The sequence below is a fragment of the Perna viridis genome, chromosome 1 (genome assembly GCF_037379345.1).
Source record: "Perna viridis isolate PV_CMFRI_1.1 ecotype Kerala chromosome 1, ASM3737934v1, whole genome shotgun sequence".
Lineage (NCBI taxonomy): Eukaryota > Metazoa > Mollusca > Bivalvia > Mytilida > Mytilidae > Perna > Perna viridis.
Window position 1 is genome coordinate 63890844 of NC_142445.1, and position 18187 is coordinate 63909030.

General features: G+C 31.2%; 2 protein-coding genes and 1 long non-coding RNA gene across 4 annotated transcripts in view; 1 reads left to right on the plus strand and 2 right to left on the minus strand.

The window, feature by feature from the left end:
• Window positions 1-903, minus strand: part of LOC148629814 (uncharacterized) — a 75975-nt gene extending 75072 nt beyond the window's left edge. For both annotated transcript variants that reach the window (XM_088557601.1, XM_088557590.1), the window contains exon 1: window positions 745-903. In XM_088557601.1, coding sequence (XP_088413727.1) covers window positions 745-763 — 19 coding nt within the window. In that variant the 5' untranslated portion in view covers window positions 764-903. The remainder of the gene's footprint in view (window positions 1-744) is intronic.
• Window positions 904-907: 4 nt separating this feature from the next.
• LOC148629815 (uncharacterized) lies at window positions 908-4112 on the plus strand. Its single transcript, XR_015917789.1, has 2 exons — window positions 908-945; window positions 1756-4112. It is a non-coding gene; the product is annotated as an uncharacterized LOC148629815 (long non-coding RNA).
• Window positions 2662-17303, minus strand: LOC148629816 (serine/threonine-protein kinase stk11-like). Its single transcript, XM_088557624.1, has 9 exons — window positions 16859-17303; window positions 13026-13109; window positions 12287-12376; window positions 11758-11890; window positions 11157-11293; window positions 10210-10337; window positions 8833-8890; window positions 8136-8305; window positions 2662-6547 (listed from the first exon to the last, which is right to left on the minus strand). The coding sequence occupies exons 1-9, from the start codon at window positions 17194-17196 to the stop codon at window positions 6441-6443; spliced, it is 1245 nt and encodes a 414-aa protein (XP_088413750.1). The 5' UTR covers window positions 17197-17303; the 3' UTR covers window positions 2662-6440.
• Between the last annotated feature and the right edge of the window lie 884 nt (window positions 17304-18187).

Consider the following 18187-nt stretch of genomic DNA (forward strand, 5'->3'; position numbering starts at 1 on the left):
ATGAGAAATATATTTGGATATATCATTATTCATTTTTTTTAATGTTTCCATATGATTGAGATATTTACATTTAATTCAATTAAATCATATGTTGACCATAGCTATTAAGACTTGTGAAGAAGGAAGATCTTTAATCCCACCTGAAAATTGTTTTGAGACAGTCCCTAATTACAATTTTAAGTCGAGCATACAGATTTCAAGATAAACTGCTATCAAATCAATTTTCCATTTCAATTTTATGCACAATCAAGTACAAGATCAGTTTTTCTGGATCAAAGGTGTTAAAAGGCATGTTTTGTCAATGGAAAAATATCTCCTCAAGACATGAAGGTCCCATGCAACATTACATGTACCGGGTATGAGATGACTAATTCACAACTTATAACACATATTTTAAAAAAAAAAACCTTTCTTTTCTTATTTACATCCTTATAGGAAATTAAGATAGATATTAATTATTAAAATAAAAAATAAAGTTTACTAAATTAAGGTCCACATGCGTAAATCAATGCATTAATGTATCTCATCAATTTATAGAAAGATAGTTTATTCACTGTAGATTATTTGTCAAATGTAAGAACACAAATTAACTTCAAAACAATTTTGATAGGTTTTTTGGTACCGCTACAGGTGAGTTATATACACGGGTGAAGGTATTTTGACAGGTGAGAAAAATCTACCCCGAAAATCGGTAGCAGACGCATTTTCCTGGGTTTTATTTGTAATTGAACAACATAAACTTACCAGTTTCAGTCGAAGTCATATTTAAAACATATCACTTGAATAAAAATTATAAAACGTAAATATCCTTCGAATTCACATGTGTTTCTAGTGAAACCCTTTACTTATTCAAAACATTGCGCTTTTCAATCCGTTCGACCAACCGTGAAAAATACACATCCTACTAAAACGACGCCACCTTGTGACTTGTTGAAAGGCCGTCAGGTAAAAATGTTTAATTACACGCAGGTGGAACAGGTCATTTCTCCTGTCAGATGATATTATAATTCCTTACTTCGCCAAAAAAAAATCAATTTCCTATTGATAATTTAAGTCACAAAATGATTTGAGATAAATACATAGTGACTTCGAGTATCTTTTTTGTAGACATAAGATAGAAAAAAAGGTACTTATTTAGTCACTACAAAATCTATAGGGTTTCTGTATACACACACATAAATATATCTAACAGTACTTCTTTTACTTGCTTCGTAATTTATAAAATACTGATTTACATGGACCATCATCTCCCCGAACGCAGTACGTCGTAGGATAACTGTCAAAAGGACACTAATAGCGTTACAAAACAACATAAACGAGAGCGTTGGTTGATGTTGTGGTTGACGGTCGGATACTTTGTGTTAGTTGTTAGTAATACAAAGTCTCTTGTGCATCTTCTATTCAAGTAGATATGATTAATTTTTAAAGTTGTTTGAAAGAGTGATCAAGAGAACCAAGATTTTAGCGGCCAACTTGCATTCAAAATATTATCAATGGTTCACATGAACACACGCTTTCACGGAATTGTTAGTTCATTTTATTCCAAGAAATACACCCACTACACAGCGTACACTTCTTAATCTAATTCATTCTACATTAAATAAATAACTGCATAAAATAACGTTATTTCGATATTCATATGCATTTCAAATTGGCGAACATAAATAGATTTAGCGACTGATTCAACATCTGGTGAACATTTCTTTACCACATGTTTTATAACTGATATTAAATTTTTAGTTAATTTAATTGCAGGGTCTGGTCACATAAATTAAGAGGAAGGCGCTTAAGCGAATTCCATTCATTTTTTTAAAGGTGTTATATACATCTATTGAAAAAAAAGATCTTAACAAAAGTTACAAGACAAACGATGCTGCATAGAAATTCTATACAAAGAGGGACAACTCCAGAGATATTGTGGGTAAACAAGGCTAGTTACATGCTCAACATTATGAAAATATTGATATTGCTGGAAACACATTAGTGAATATTTATGTTAAATAGCACAAGACAGTGATTCACAGCTTTAGGAGAGAGAGGTCAATACCACTCAATATTACCAATCAAGTGTTAATCAAGAGAAACTTATTTCAGGAGAAAATTGATATTTGTAAAAAGTTTAACCAAAGTGTTATCTTCAGGCTAGCACACCAGAGGTATTAAGTACTTCTCTAAGAATTAGGCGGAACATATATAAGGTGTGGCATAAGAAGAAAAAAAAACATGCATGATATTTTATTGCATTATCCAACTATTTACAGATATAATCTCCAGAAATAACCACCAAAGTGTTGGTAAATTTTCCTTTTTCAGATGATAGGTACTATGAAAAAAATTATGCACCACCCATCGCCTGATTCTTACACAGAATGGTACTTAAACATAAGCCAATAATGCTGCCCAAGAAGCTTGTTTGTCTATTGAGTGATATTTATCTGTAGGCTGAAGCAAAGTATATGTAATTGGTTGTGACATCACATAAGTTTGATGAAATCAAGCTGTTGGTTTCAACCAAATAAAAGGACTATTTAAAACCCTCTGACTAAGAAAATCAAGTTAATAACTGCATAGGAGAAATGCACTGCTTAAAGCACGATCTACATGTAATCATAACTGGAGACATTGGATTCCTCAAATGATATCAGAATCACATACCAAACGTAAAATGAATAGAATTTATTAAAATAATATAGAGGCAAAATAACAATATTTAATCTAACAAAATCATACAGGGTTTACCCCTGTACCAACAAAACCTGGAATAGTTAAGATGTACAGTAAAATCTGACTTATCTGAAGCTAGGTATCATTGGTAATTACAAAAAAAAACAGAACTTTCTGATACAATAATGCTTGCCTAGAACATAAACTTGGTACATCATGTGATTGCTTATAGAACAATTTGTGCAAAGAGACCTGAAACTCACATTTTTACAGCTAAAAGTTTGCTTTCACACTGATACCCAAACTATGACATTGTCAAAACATTCAGTTCCAAATTATAAATAAATAGAAAATTATGTGCAACTGTATAATTTTCACATTGTTGTTCTATTTGGGATACTTAAAAACATTATACATTTTGACAGTAACTTTCTTGATTATTTTTTAAAATTCTCATCAGAAAAAAAAACAAACTTAAAAAGACAATATGCTTCACCATTAAAAATTATATAATGCATACATGTTAACAAAATGAAGTATAAGGAAATTAAGGGTATTAATTCACCTATCAATCAATTTGTGAAGACAACAATTTTATTCAGTTAATAAATTACTGAGTATGACAAAAATTGCATTTGTTACAGTTTTTTAATATTTAAAACTTTTCTTTGTTTACAACACAGTACTCTTGCTTGAATTATCATGATATAATATTGACCCACACTAGAACTTAATTTTTATACATATAGTGTTTTTATGTTAAGTGAAGTTCAAAATATATTTTTATTTAAGGGGAGGCAATTCCAATTCAAGAAAACATTTTATCTTATTTTGGACCTGCATAAGTTAGTCCTTTAAAATAATAATTCTTCCACCAAAATTGAGAGTTATCAGTTATGTTAAGGGGATGTAAATTGGCTACAGACAAGTTTCTATAGTTTTTGAATTTCTAACTCTTGTGGGAAACCTTCAGAAGGTTCCCTTTCAATAGCTGTATTATTTTTTAGTCTCAGTTAAAACTGTAAACCAGTTTGTTTTCCTTTGTTTAAGATTGTAGTGAAATAAATTTGATCATCAGGTAGAAATATAGTCATTGGATCTTCAATCAGATTAATAAGTGTAACCAACTATTCTAAAAATCACATATAATAGTTATGAGAATGTTTGATGCAGGTAGCAACAAAGGTAGAAATTATTATAAGCATTTTGGGGTGGGGGATATATAATGTTTGCCTTACATTTTAGCACATCCAATATATCCTACAACGTAAAACGCAGTTTATATGGCACACAGACTGACTTCGCCTAATTAGCTAATTAGTTAATGTAATTACAGTTTCATATTTGTATCGGGTTTTTTTTGTACATTTCACTACAGAAAAGAATACTTAACTACCTTAATAAAATAAAAAAAAATTAAACAAAAATAGAAAAAAAACATGAACAAACTTACTTTACCACAACTACTTATGTGATAATTAGCCAGAGATACATGCTTAAAACTGTTGGGAGTAAATCTAGTTTCTGTCAGCACTTTAAAGATTCACAACCATAGACAAAGATCAACATAAAAAGAGAATCTGATGTAGTCATATTAAATCTTGATACTTAACATACAGCTAAGGAATGTTTTGAAAAACCAGGTTATTGTGTATAGCCTGAAACATTGCACTCAATTCCAATATAAATTATAAATTGATTCTTAAACATAACATTATTTTTTTAGGACCTTTGACTGTGGACAAATAATGTAAATTATGTCAAAGTACCAACCAGATTATATAAAATAACCTGATTCATCCAAAAAGAACCTACATTTTGTACCAATCAAAAGGCTTGTAACAAAACAATTAAGTTACATGTATAAGGTAATATGTGTTAAACATTTAAGTGAATTACGTATTTATTAACCAAATTGAACAAGAGCTGTATATTAAGCTTGGCCCTTGGTTATTTACAAAAAAAAGTCCATAAAAAAATACCTGGGTGAACAATTACTTCCAAGAGCCCATCACCCTTTCGAGATGAACAGATTGTTGAAGTCTATTTGAACCACACACACTGGTCAACTTAAACATTTAAATTCACTGCATGATAAACATGTCAATTTATTGCAAATAAAAATGTTTTTCTTTCACGTTTGAACAGCTGACATTTAATATTTCAATCAAAGTTGCAGACACTAAAGTACATGTACATGTTTTACTCATAAATATTGTAGTTAAAAACACAAATAATCAACAAATAGACCATTTGTTAGAAACTAACATATGTAGATGTTGAAAAATGTATCCATATAATAAAATTATTACAACTTTCTTCCGTCAGAAGACAATTAAATTGTAAACAAAAATAAAATGCTCTATTTGGGGAATAATACACATGAATGTCATAAATTAAATTACCTTGCTTATATTTTGTCAGTTTATTTCATTAGTCAGAAGATGATTAAATTGCAAAATACAAATTTGCGATAATTTATAAAATGGGTACCACATTAGGAAGGAAATAATAAGTAATGATAATTATGACTTGAGGACATTGTTCATCCATGTAAATCAATGAGTTTTGTGCTCTGTCCATTTTCAAAACCAGAAAATGTTAAATAACCCCCCTACCAAACATTAAACTTCTTATTAAAATTATCGAAAAACTGTCCCGATGGTAAACCCTATCTTTCTTTCAATAAACAACTTTCATGTCATTTAGACAATTTGTTATAAAATGATGACAGCGACTATTAACATGGCAATGATCACAGAGGTAGCCAATACACAGAGAAATGGAATATCATCATTGGTATGATCTAAATATGGCTTGATAGCACCTATAATTTATAAATGACAACTGGATTGGAGAGAACACATAAATGAAAGGACCACAAGCAAATTATGATTGACAAATATCATTTACTGTATAAAGTGTTTTTACACTTTCACAGGTTGAAAATGTCACACTTTTTGTTCTAAAAATGGGTGATTTTTTTCAAAATATAATTTTTGTGATCCAGGAATTTATACCCACAAGAAGGATCAACTATAAATTTTTGGGGGTTCAAATCACATGTTTTTTTTTTAATTTTCATTGCCAGACAACTACCACCAATATAGCAAAAATTGAAAAACATTTAAAAAACTCTGTATGGTATTTTGGTGAATAACATGAATGATTTTCATTTTTGACATGGAACTGATACAGTTTTACCAGCAAAAAGTAATACCTAATGCCTATGAAAAAAGTACAAATAAATATTCTTTTTGTTTTAATGAGATAATAATTAATGATGATATGTATATAATTTTCTCTAGTTTTATATGTACATGAAAAAATGATTTTTATTCACAAAATGTATTCATGGTTTAACAACTCTTCAGCTGTACAGTTACTTAGTATAAAGACATAGTTTATACACAGTTTTCTAAAAAGAGATATAGATAAACAGACATTTGTTGAACAGAGGAGATTGTCAATATCAAAAGGATGATAAGAGATCCAGCAGAAATAATAATTGAACTTAAAAGTTTACTACCATTAAGAAGAGCTAAACAGAAAAAATGTCACAAAATCTAACATGTTTGAACTTTGAACTTCTGAAAGAAAGACATGCAAGGGACATCAAAGTATCACATAAAGTCTCCAAGGGATAGCACAGATACCTGGAGTAAAATTCAGATAAACAGATTTCACCGTAATTGGTTCCCATAAAAATGGAATAACTAACATCTCTCACAAAAATCACATGACCAACCCACTCACACATACATGACACTGGAATACTACGATTGTTTACATGAACTAAGAAGTCCTCCTTTGTTCTTCCGTTTCTTGTGTTTTGGATCTGGTATGGGAGAATTATCCACATCTCTTTGTGGCTTCTGACCATCTGTTTAAAGACAAAATATCATCATACATTGAAATATCCTTTTGTCAAGAAATTGGTTAATTAATTGAAGCTGGACAACCTTTACATATAATTCTTGCATTTCAAGATTTGAGCTATGAATCAATCTTAAAGACCATGCTTTGTACAAGTTGGAAATATTTAAATATTATGATAGCTCACAAAAAGAAGTCAACAGTAAGACATGTTACCCTTAGATATACAGGAACAATATTCCAAAATAAGTAGATGACACTCAAATTCTTGTATAAGAACTTAGTAAGTAGCAGCAACAACCAACAATAAAAATTTCTACATAATACAACATGAGAATGGATATGGTGATTATGTCAATAAGACAACAACTCCATCAGGATGAAAAATATCAACTCAAAGGCACTTAAAAGACTTGTGTTGCTCTTAAATGAGACTTCAATAGTCCATCCATAATGAAATAGTTTATAAAGCATGTTAGCTATGAAGAAAGTATGGAAATAGTATTGATCTTGTTACTTGTACATGTTATATGATTTCCTTTCAAATTTGTAGGGTCAATCCTTTACATTTAATATTTACTATTACACACCATATTTTGGTGTGTATAATGCACATATTTTTACATAAAAATACTTTCTAGAGCATGGGGGTACAAATTATGCATTAATATTTAAGATATGGCCAAGAAATAAAAGATTTTTTATAAGAGAAAAGACATTGTGTAATGTAAACAGACAAACTGGAAGTAAACTGTTACTGAAAGAAAGCTTTTATAATCATTAAATACATCTCTAAGTATCGATTTTTAAATGATATTGTCTTCCAATCAAATATAAATGTCTTAATAACATGTTTCAGACATAGGTAATACAATATTTCTTTCTTATAAAACACAGAGATTAAAATGAAACAACTAAAAACCAAGTAACAAAGTCCTTTTTTGTCAAACCCTCACTATTGAATGTTTTTGCAGCTAAAAATGATTATTTTGAAACTTATGTTGATTGTTTCTAACAATTTTCTTTCTTTAAAATATGTTTTAAAATGAAAAATTACAAAATTTGAGTAACAACCAAAACCAGAAATGCCCGATTTTCCGGACTTTTATTTTGTTTTATAAGCCATTTCATAATCCTGTGTTAATTTTATCATGCTTTGAAATTAAAATTATCCAATTATGTAGTTACCAATCTTTACATGATGTGTAAGTGTGAATGGAAGTTTCTTTCCTTCACATTTTATGTAGGAAATACTTGATCAAGGTAAATAAATTGACCTATCAAGTGCAAAATATCGATCTTTTGTCTTACAAAATTCTATTTCTAAAAAACTTTTGCACAGGTTTTGACCTTCAAAATTGCAGTGTGCACAATACATAAATGTGCATTATACACACCAAAATATGGTACAGGCAGGACAGATGATACTCTTTTGAAATATTTCCTGTTAATAGGTTATTTCAAATTAGTGTGTAACCCCCTATTATACTTTGAAAATTTCTTGTTATTTCAATTATACAGAAAATCTGAAATTACAAGCAAATCTCTGACTGGTCATACCACATCAGTAAAACTTGCTTACATAGTACACTTACTATTTTGCTGTATATGAATATCTTCATCATCATATTCATCCTCCTCCTCTGGGCAATGTAGATCATCAAGATACTGTATTACTGACATACTGTGATGTTTGTCCATACCCTCTTTGTTGGGAGGAAACTTCACATAATCTAGACTAATAGGATGCTTCTTCTTAACCCATCTAAAATTTGTTGGTAAGAAATATGTTAGTCACGTGGGTCAATAGACTTGTTAAGATGTTCTAACCATATAATAGGCATTAAGCTGCATTATCTTTTTTTTCAACTGGAGGGTGTGAAAAGTGTAACTACATAACTAAACTGTGTAGTTTATCAGACACTGTAAATGATAGCTAAAAATCCACTACATACATAGATAACTAAATTGTTACCACCTCTTACCTTAATTGTACCCAAACATAATGAACATATAACCAACTTTGGTATGGATATGCCTTAAATTTTGAAGATGGGCTCATAATAGAAACCCTTTCATATTTTTTTTTCTAAGCAGGATCAGTCAGTACTTCTGTGAGGTAAATACAACACATACTTGTAACCAATTTTTATACCTTTCAGCTATATGTATGGGAAGGTGTTGCATAATTTTGTGGGAGCACCAACAGAGGCTTCTCAGCATACAATGATCAATTAGATGTAACTCCATACATGTAGTGTGATATTTTTTGTAATAATATTTTGTACTTACTCATGTTGCTGGACTTCTTCTATACTCATTCTTTCCTTTGCTTCATACATCAACATGCCTAACAATAATTAGTCATATTAATAAAAAAAAACTTACTCATAAAAAAGAAACTGAACACACTTCATGGACATTTTGAAGAAACCATTTATACCATACATGTTGAATGGTCCATATGTACAGATAATTCAGAATACCAGTAGTTTGTTCTAAAGCATTCTTTTCATTTAAACCTGCTAAACTACGTATCTGTATTACATGTTCAACATCTAAACCAATGATTATTTATCTGTACACATGTACCACATAGGCTTCTAGTTTTAGGTAAAGTAATAGGACAACATAAATTTTCAAAAGTTTTTTCACTTCCTTTTTTCCCCATTGTTTTATCATCTAATTATAACATTTACCAGTATAATTTCTTTTCCCTTCTGTATAAGCAGCTGTTGACCAGGATATTTTCAATTTAACAATTTCATGTTTATAGAAGTTCAGCAACTAATTACATTTCTTATGTCCTGTGACAAGAACAGCCCATAGTCTAATAAATTTTTATAAAATCATGCTAACATCAACATAAATTCCACAGTTATTATTTTCACCCAACAAAAAGCTCTAATTTATGATTTATTATCCCTAACTTTTCCATAATGATTTTTCTAAAGTTTCAAATTAGAGGATGCTCTTGTTTATCATATTCCAGAAAGATCCACTTAATTTCCATATTGAATACTAGAAAAAGTATATCATGCAAAAGTCACAAGTCACCATTTATAACTGTCCAAGAATAATTTTGCAGGAAAACTTATTTACTAATTTTTGGTTGTAGCTGTGTAATAAATAAATGATAACATGAAGTGTACAGTACTGAAAATATTGTGCTTGTCCATATTGCACCTTAAATCCTATTTTGGACTTGATGCTCAAAGTGGCTCATCCAATACAGGTTTCAAGTCCAATACAGACTAAAACACAATATTTATAGGTTTGGTACACTTAAGAGGTTGTCCATGTAAAAATCAGGCAGATCCTATGATATAATATAAGTGGCACAGGATCAATTTTATCTCACTGATTTTTTTGTTTCAATGTAATGCATTCAAATAATATAAAGTTTGTTTTAAATCGCCGATGGATGGCTCTGAAAATGACTTTAAATTTCCCTAACAAAGCAACCAACTTTTGTTCAAATTAAAGAGTTATCTCCCTTTTTTGATGAATTTCAATGCTTTCTATGTAATTTATTTCTCTTTAACCATTGAAGTTAATCAAAAAGTAACATTAACTATGAGGAAGAAGCCAATTGTGATATGAAATAGATCAAAATTTGTTGTGTGCCACCCACTGCCTGGTATAATAACTCATTTATTAGTAACTCACCCTTTAATAAATTAGTTAATAAACTATCTACGGTATCAGGTATTGAGTATTTTCCATGACTTATGTTATTAAAAAGTTTATAAATATTGTCTCCTTCATAGGGATACTTCCCCGTCGTCATATTGTATCTGAAAAAAATAACATGGATATACTTAAAACAATGCAAAAAACTGAAAATTCTGAAAACATTCTGAGCAAAAAAAATCTGTTTTATTTTAGAGAAAATTACATTTTTCATTTTATCTCACAATTGTTGCCTTCATATACTAATACAAGGTATCACATACAGCTGTGCTGCACTGAATTTGTGGTACATGCACATTTTTGCCTGTATATTTTTTAACCATGTCTATAATTATCTAAGATTACTATGAAGTCAAAGATTTCCTGTGCACTCAGTGTTTTAATTTGACATGGAACAATTGGGATTAATTATAATTAAACAAAGTCTACCTATATTGGAAAACATCTTTTTTCTACTGCAGAATGAAAACTTTATTAAGGTATTGTCAAAAAACACAGCCTGAATGTGTAAGTTTGTGATATACTACATGTAAGTAGTTTTTAACAGTCTGTTTTATCATGTTTTTTATTTCTTAATAAAAACAAGAAAAGTTAGAGTACCTGAATTCTAAATTTTAAACGCTGGCCAATTTTTAATCAGTAAACAGATTTTAGATCCAAGCAAAATCTAAATCCTGTTATAAGCATATTATTAACCTAGAACATTTTATAAGAAAGTTATTTTCTTGGTTATTTTATGATTGCAAAGGAATAGAAAATGTTTACATTCACAGAAAGTGCTAAAAAAGGGATTTTTTCACAAAAGATTCAATCTCACAATACTAACAAATAAAAGTCCTAAAATGCAAAAAATATGCATCAAATTTATCACCCCATTAAAATATAAAGGAAACAAAATTAAAGATGAAATGTGTAATACTTACAAAGTTACCCCACTGGACCACACATCTACTTTAAACCCAGGAAAAGATTCCAGTCCATTTGCTATCTCTGGAGGTTGGAATGCTGGTGACCCCTGACTAGTATGACATGTATCATCCTGAGCATGAAGATCTATCTCCTGGAAACAAGGGAAAATATTGAGTATATATATAACCTGGAACTTCACAATCTACGTTCAAAAGTTCATAGTCACTATATTTTTTTTATCTGTTAGGCTTTTTTTTTAATTAAGGAAAAGAAAGATTTCCTCACACTAATAGCATACATCCTAAATACTTGACAAACACTTGTATCAGATACTATTTAACTTTGCTAATAAAAGATTCATTACTTTGAGAATTTTTCTTTTCCATTCCTTAAATTCTGGGACATCAGTTGCAATTATCATGAGAATTTCTTTTCTTTCACAAGATCTGAGAGTTCTTCTCTTTCCCTTACCTCAGCTACTTAGACATCTGTAACATATGTTATAAGAGTTGTTTCCCATACCTCAGCTACTTTGACCTCTGTAACATGTATTATGAGAGTTGTTTCCCTTACCTCAGCTACATTGAGAAATGTAACTTCTTCTCTTTCCCTTACCTCAGCTACTCCGAGATCTGTTATTTTGAGAATTTCTTCAGTAGATAACAGAAGATTTCCTGGTTTGATATCTTTGTGGACTATTCCACGACTGTGTAGAAATATCAGACCATCTACTAATTGAGTGAAGTAACTACAAAAAGAGAGCAGACCTGAACATCTGACATGAACATTGACTGAAACTTGATCAGTCAGATAATTTTGACCATATGCCTGAAGATATTTAAGGCTTGTTTCTGTTTTTTATAAAAACTGTCTTAATTTCTTAGTCTGACTGAATGTCTTGTAGGTCAATTGAAAATTTTTTCAAATATTTTCACTTCTGTATTAATTCTAATTCAAAATGATTAGCAGGTTCTCTAAATATGGTGTTATGTAATTTTGTATTTCTAACTTTATGTTGAAACAATACACTTGGCAAACTTTTACTAAAATTTCATGGCAAAAAAGGTTCTTATCATTAGTGCCCACAAAATTCTCTACTTCATAGTTGACTAAACAGGTTATAGTCTATATAAATTAAACTTACTTGTGAGCCTGGAAAATTGGAAATTTCTTCTCTGGGGCACTTTCTAACATTTCTTGCAACTCACAAACACAGTACTCCATAAACATGTACCTGTTTAGTGTCAGGAAAAGTAATCAGGAAATATTGTGAAAAGAATGTAAAATTATGAGCACACTAAACAGAAATGTTAAAACTTTCACTTTTTTCAAATAGGATTTGACATGATAAATTAAACACAGCTTTTTTTCAAGTTTATATCTACCTCAAAGCTTGAATGTCATAATTTACAAATTGAGATTACGAAGAATTCATTAAAGACATGACAATTTTAGAAATGATGTAAAAGTTACACTTATACACATATAAGGATTATCATTTACATGTATATATACATGTACAAGGGCAAAATAGCAGTAAACTGCAAGTACAGATGTAGATACAAACATGAAAGTGCACCCACTGTCTAGCAAACTACATGTACAGTTGTAGATACAAACATGAAGGTGCACCCACCGTCTTACTAAGCATTTGCCCACCCATATAGGAAGTTGATATCGCACCAAAATCACTAACAAAGTAAGCCCTATCTACATGTATAAAAAGCGGTTTACCAAATTTAAATCAATAAATCCATTGTGAGCCTAGATAATTTGCAATGAAATTCAGAAAGATGATTCTATTTACCACCCAATTGTTAATACAATAATGTAATAAGGAATGAGTAGAGGTTTAATAATGTAATACAGTTATTCAAGGATACATTTTTTGTTTCTCCTCATTGAATACTACATTACACAAATCAACTACATTTCTGTGTGTCAACTTCTTCAATAACTGGATCTCTCTACAAAATAAATTAAACTATTTCTTTCTTATTAAAAAAAAATAATTACAGATGTCTTACTACATATAAAAATATACCACACATGTACATCTTTATACTAAAGCACAACATATAAGTCATTTCTGAAAAATAATACTTGTAGCACATTCAACATCTCCACAACAGTTTACTTCAAATATATACAATGAATCCAACAGTATAAATTATGCTATTTTCCAACTCTTTTCTAAACATTCCTGTAATTTTTTGTACATTCTATACTAGCATAGTTTTAATGTAAATCCATTCAAAAGTTCTTTCTTGGAATTCTTAATAGCTACATGTAAATCAAAATTTATTGGCTGTCTTGCAGACCAGCTATCCTTTTGTGGTGCAAATTTACTACAATGTAAGAGGTTGGAATTCCATTCCTCCATTAGAATGGTACCAAGTCAAAAAATAGCTTGCCAGACAACCTCTTACATAGCTGGAATAGTACAAATTAACCTTCTATATTTTGTATATAATCTTATCATCAAGTAACCTGTAGCATTTGGAAATGGCATTTGTTCAATATATACATTTATTTGAAGCAGTTTACCAGTAGTTTGAAAATTATATTTATACCTACATGTACAAAAATTTAAGATTTCATAATTATCTCCATTATTTTTTGTGTACAACAACATATTATGGGATTTTAAATTAACTTATGGGGTCTAGGTACATAATGTAAGTTAACTGAAGGAAACTAAATTGACTCTAAGAAATTCATAAAAATGCCATAAAAATCCTGGAGTGATCTTGGTATACTTCCTCCACAAGGCAATAAGATACTCCCAACTGGTAATTTTTTATTGCCCTGATTATCCTTTGAAGTACCACCTACCTCCTGTCTTACCTGTCAGGTGAACATGATTACAATACACATGGTAATAAAATACTTGGAGTGACTCCAAAATACTTCCAGATAGAAGAAACTACTTGGAGAATTTTAGGAGTAGACTCTGTAAAACTCTGTGATCCACTGGACCCGGAATGAAAGTAAGAGAATCCTCTCTCTCGACTTTTTGTGTAATGTAAGATTCTTCATACTTAGTAGAATATGATTCCTAATTATCTTCCAAATACACCTAAGATGATATTTTCAATATGCAGGAATTTTTTATCAACAACACATTTGTCCAGTGTGGTGGTCACATTTTTAAACAGCCAGCATTCCAATGGGAACAAATTGTGCTCCTCCACTTGCTGACCAATTCCTTCACTCTCATAAGTCTGACTTAATAGCTGATCTGATTAAAAAGAAGGAACATTGTTTTGCCAGATCCTTTGCTTTCAGTTTATGCTGTATAGATGATATATCGTTAAACAATCCAACTTTTGGGGATTTCATACATTGCTTCTATCCAAAAACACTTGAAATAAAGGATACTACAGGCACTGTGAAGTCAGCCTAATATCTTGACATACACTTTGAGATCTATGGAAAAGGAAAACTATTGACTTAACTTTTTGAGAAACATAATGACTTTGCATGTTTTTTCATGTTCTTTGTTGTATGTCAGTTTTCCCTGTCTAGCGAGTAGTCTTTATCTCTGGATTGTATTCTTTTGATTTCCACTAGAATCTAGATTCCCTTGATTACTCTAATACATGCTTTTAGGAATTAAGCATTAAGAGAGGACATTTATTTTTTTAAGTGATCCCTATCAAAACCAGCATTGGAAAAAAACACTAACATATTCCATGACCACCTGGCTGCTGTACATGTAATTTAGGGTTTGCTAATGTCTTAAGGTAAGAAAAATAAATAAATAAAACCTTTGATCAACAATCGAATTCTGGATATCATACCTTATGGAAATCACAATTACATGTATGAGGGCTCATTAACTTTGTGATTTAAGGTCAGGAAATTCACCATTCTATTCATATTGATAAGAATCATTATAAAACAATAATAGTCATTGATAGTTAGTGTAGTGAATTTAATCAGCTAGGTTAGGGAGTAACATGTAGCTCTTTAGTTCAGGCAGTTAGAGCACTGACTATAGAAGGAGATTCCTAGGTTTCATTCTCACAGTAACCACTGGGTGACTTCTCATAATATTGGCACTGCAAGCAACTCTACTGTAGCAGGAAATCTGAATCAGGGATTCAATAGAGGTCTTAAAGACCAAGTTGAGTTCAGGTGTTCTTACCAATAGTTCTGAGTTAAGTGCATGTAATGGACTCCTCAGGGTTTCAGGGTTCAAGCTACTTGAGAAAAACAGGGAGAAGTGACTTCTCTTAGAGACACTAGGGAGAACAAGGGGAGTGAACAGGAAAAGTGAACATGTATGCGCACATTTATGAAAGCTTTTTAAAATTAAATGTGTTATATGTTACTTACATACACACAATATAAACAAGCATTTTGATATATTCATTTTCTATTATAGAGGTAAATGTTACTTTTTCTATAAGCTACATATGCAAGTAACTAAATATTTTGGACAAAAAGAAATCAGTTGCTGACTGAATGATTGACTGTATCATATATTCATGAAATTGAATATCTAATATATACCTTTACCCTTTACGAAATTTATTGCAGCAAAATTTATATATAATTGAGTAAAGCAAAGATTCTTGCAATGCATTGTCCTATTAATTTTGTCTTTTTTTAAGAAGCACAGGAATATAAAATTTCATGCAGTGATATTCTGTTGGAATCTTCCTTTTGTTCTGTTTTTTTTTCCCGATTCCTTTTAATCCATAATGATTTCTTGTTTAAAATATCCAGTCTCTTGATATCAGTTGATCAAGAGTATCAATGATCATGTTCAAAATTTATAACTGACAAAGCTGTGAAACTTTATTGACACACATTGTATCGGTCGGTACAAGCTTGTCTCAAGCTTAAGATATATTCCATCGAAATGGAGAATTTACTGTTCTGTTATGAAACAAGATGATCAAAAGAAACGCTTCGGGTTTTCTACCGGATTATCAATTGAGATAAATTTAACCGAAGTCTGAAGAAACCGCAATGCAAATTTGCACGTTTTGTAACGCAAAAAGAGCGGTAAAACATGAATTATCATAAGCTGAAGTGAAGAATGTTCATTCTGTAGCCTGTCTTAAATGTTTGTAACAAAAAGTTGATTAAAATACTTGCTTGTAACCAATAAATCGATTGATTTGAAAAAAAAAATTAACAATTCATTTTCTGGAACGGGCCCCATTTTTGTTTGAATTGTTACTGAAAGAGAGGTCATTATTACTCTTAAAAGACGGAGTACAGTCCCGATCATGGGCGATATCTGAAAATGAGAGGGCGACTTCACTTTGCTTTAGGTGTTATCTGAAGGCAAAGTGAGTGACCCCACAGTGACTATTTCTCCCGAATCTCCCAGTAGTGAACCCTGGGGTTTAATGTTCATCTGCGGTTACCAGTGGAGAACCTGTGTGCTACTTGGGGTCCCCAGTGGTAGCTGTCCAAGGAAAAAGAAAAGGGAAGGGTGTGTATTGAATTTGGTAAGGTATATAGCCAGCCTTAATCAGCTGCACTAGGGAGTTCACTCTATAGATCAGTCAGTTAGAATACTGAAAATAGAAAAAGGGGTCCCAGAACGATTCTCACAGCAACTACTAAGTGACTTTTCAGTTCCACAATATATAGCATTATTTGGCAAAGACCAAAATCTAAACTCCTTGTCATAATTACAGTATAAACACTCTTTTGGCTTTACCAGTTTTCAAACATAATTAAATGAAGTAAGCACCTCAGGACATTCTGTTCTCCATTTGGTATCTTCCGTAGCTTTCTCTTCTTTAAAATTTTTACAGCTCTTCTGCATAGGGTAACAGTATCTATTGCCTCTTTCACTTTGCCATATGACCCCTCTCCCAACAAATCGCCAATAAGGTATCTATCGACCATCTTTGCTTTCCTTCTGCGAGGCTGATAAACAACCTCGCTGGATTCAACCCGGTGGAAAAACGGGAGTCCCTCATTGTCGTCGTTCAAAAAATCAAGATGATCTACATGTTCTAAGGCAGAGTGACTGTATTCGTTGTGTGCTAATATAATATCTGACGGCACCACAACACTCTCTGCCATGTCTTGGGAAAATTACTACCGATATCGTGTAAACTTATCATTACAATCATGTCAAATTCGTATGAAGGAAGTTGGTCGACTCCATATTTGACAGTTGTCAAAACGAGGCTCCTGGTTCAGTTTGATTAGTTCGGTACCAGAAGAAAAAGAGTATGAAGCGGGAAATTCAAAAAATGCCCTTTTTAACATATGAGCTTTAAAGTAAGGTTTTCTATACAGACAATTGTGTCAGAAAAAAGTTGACCCCTGTACCTGTAAATAACAGTTTACAGTATAAGGGTCATTTTTTTCTGAGACAAGTGCCCGTGGTTTCCAGCCAAGACGTATGGTGCTGAGTCAGTTGTTCGTGCATATCCAGGTGCATCTATAACAATAAAAAAACTAAAAGGGCTTTATCAGACATTGTTTTCAATAACGGGAGGGTCAGTGTATAGTTGGAGTAGAGAGTAAGGGAATATCCTCAAGTCTAAAAAAATGTGCTCATAGCTCCCAATCCGATTAGAAAACCAAGGGTATTTATAGTCTACCACAGCTCAATAAACAGCTTGTCTCAATAGAAAAGAGAAAGAACACCTGTATTTTTGAGTAAGCAACCCGGCAGGTATATCTAGAAAATCGGTTCCAAACTAGAGAAGCAAAGGAGAGGTTTTTTGTAGGTCAGCTTCCTTCAAAATGCCCATTGTTATTTTTCTATTTCCTTCTTTGTTTTGTTTTGTTTTGTTTCTGTTTGTGTGGTTGTTTTACTTTGTTTTTATTTTGTTTTTGTTTTGTTTTTGTTTTTTTGGTTGAGCACTACTTCACTTTTTTTATTTTCTGTTTATATGTGCATTAACGTGTTTTACTAATTTAATGCTTTATTTATTTAACGAGGATTACCAACGGCCCGAAGACCACTAGTGGCTCTCCTAAACATACATACATGTACAAGACAATACAATGTATATACAAGACAAGACAATGCAAGACATGCACAAAACAAAAGTTACAGACA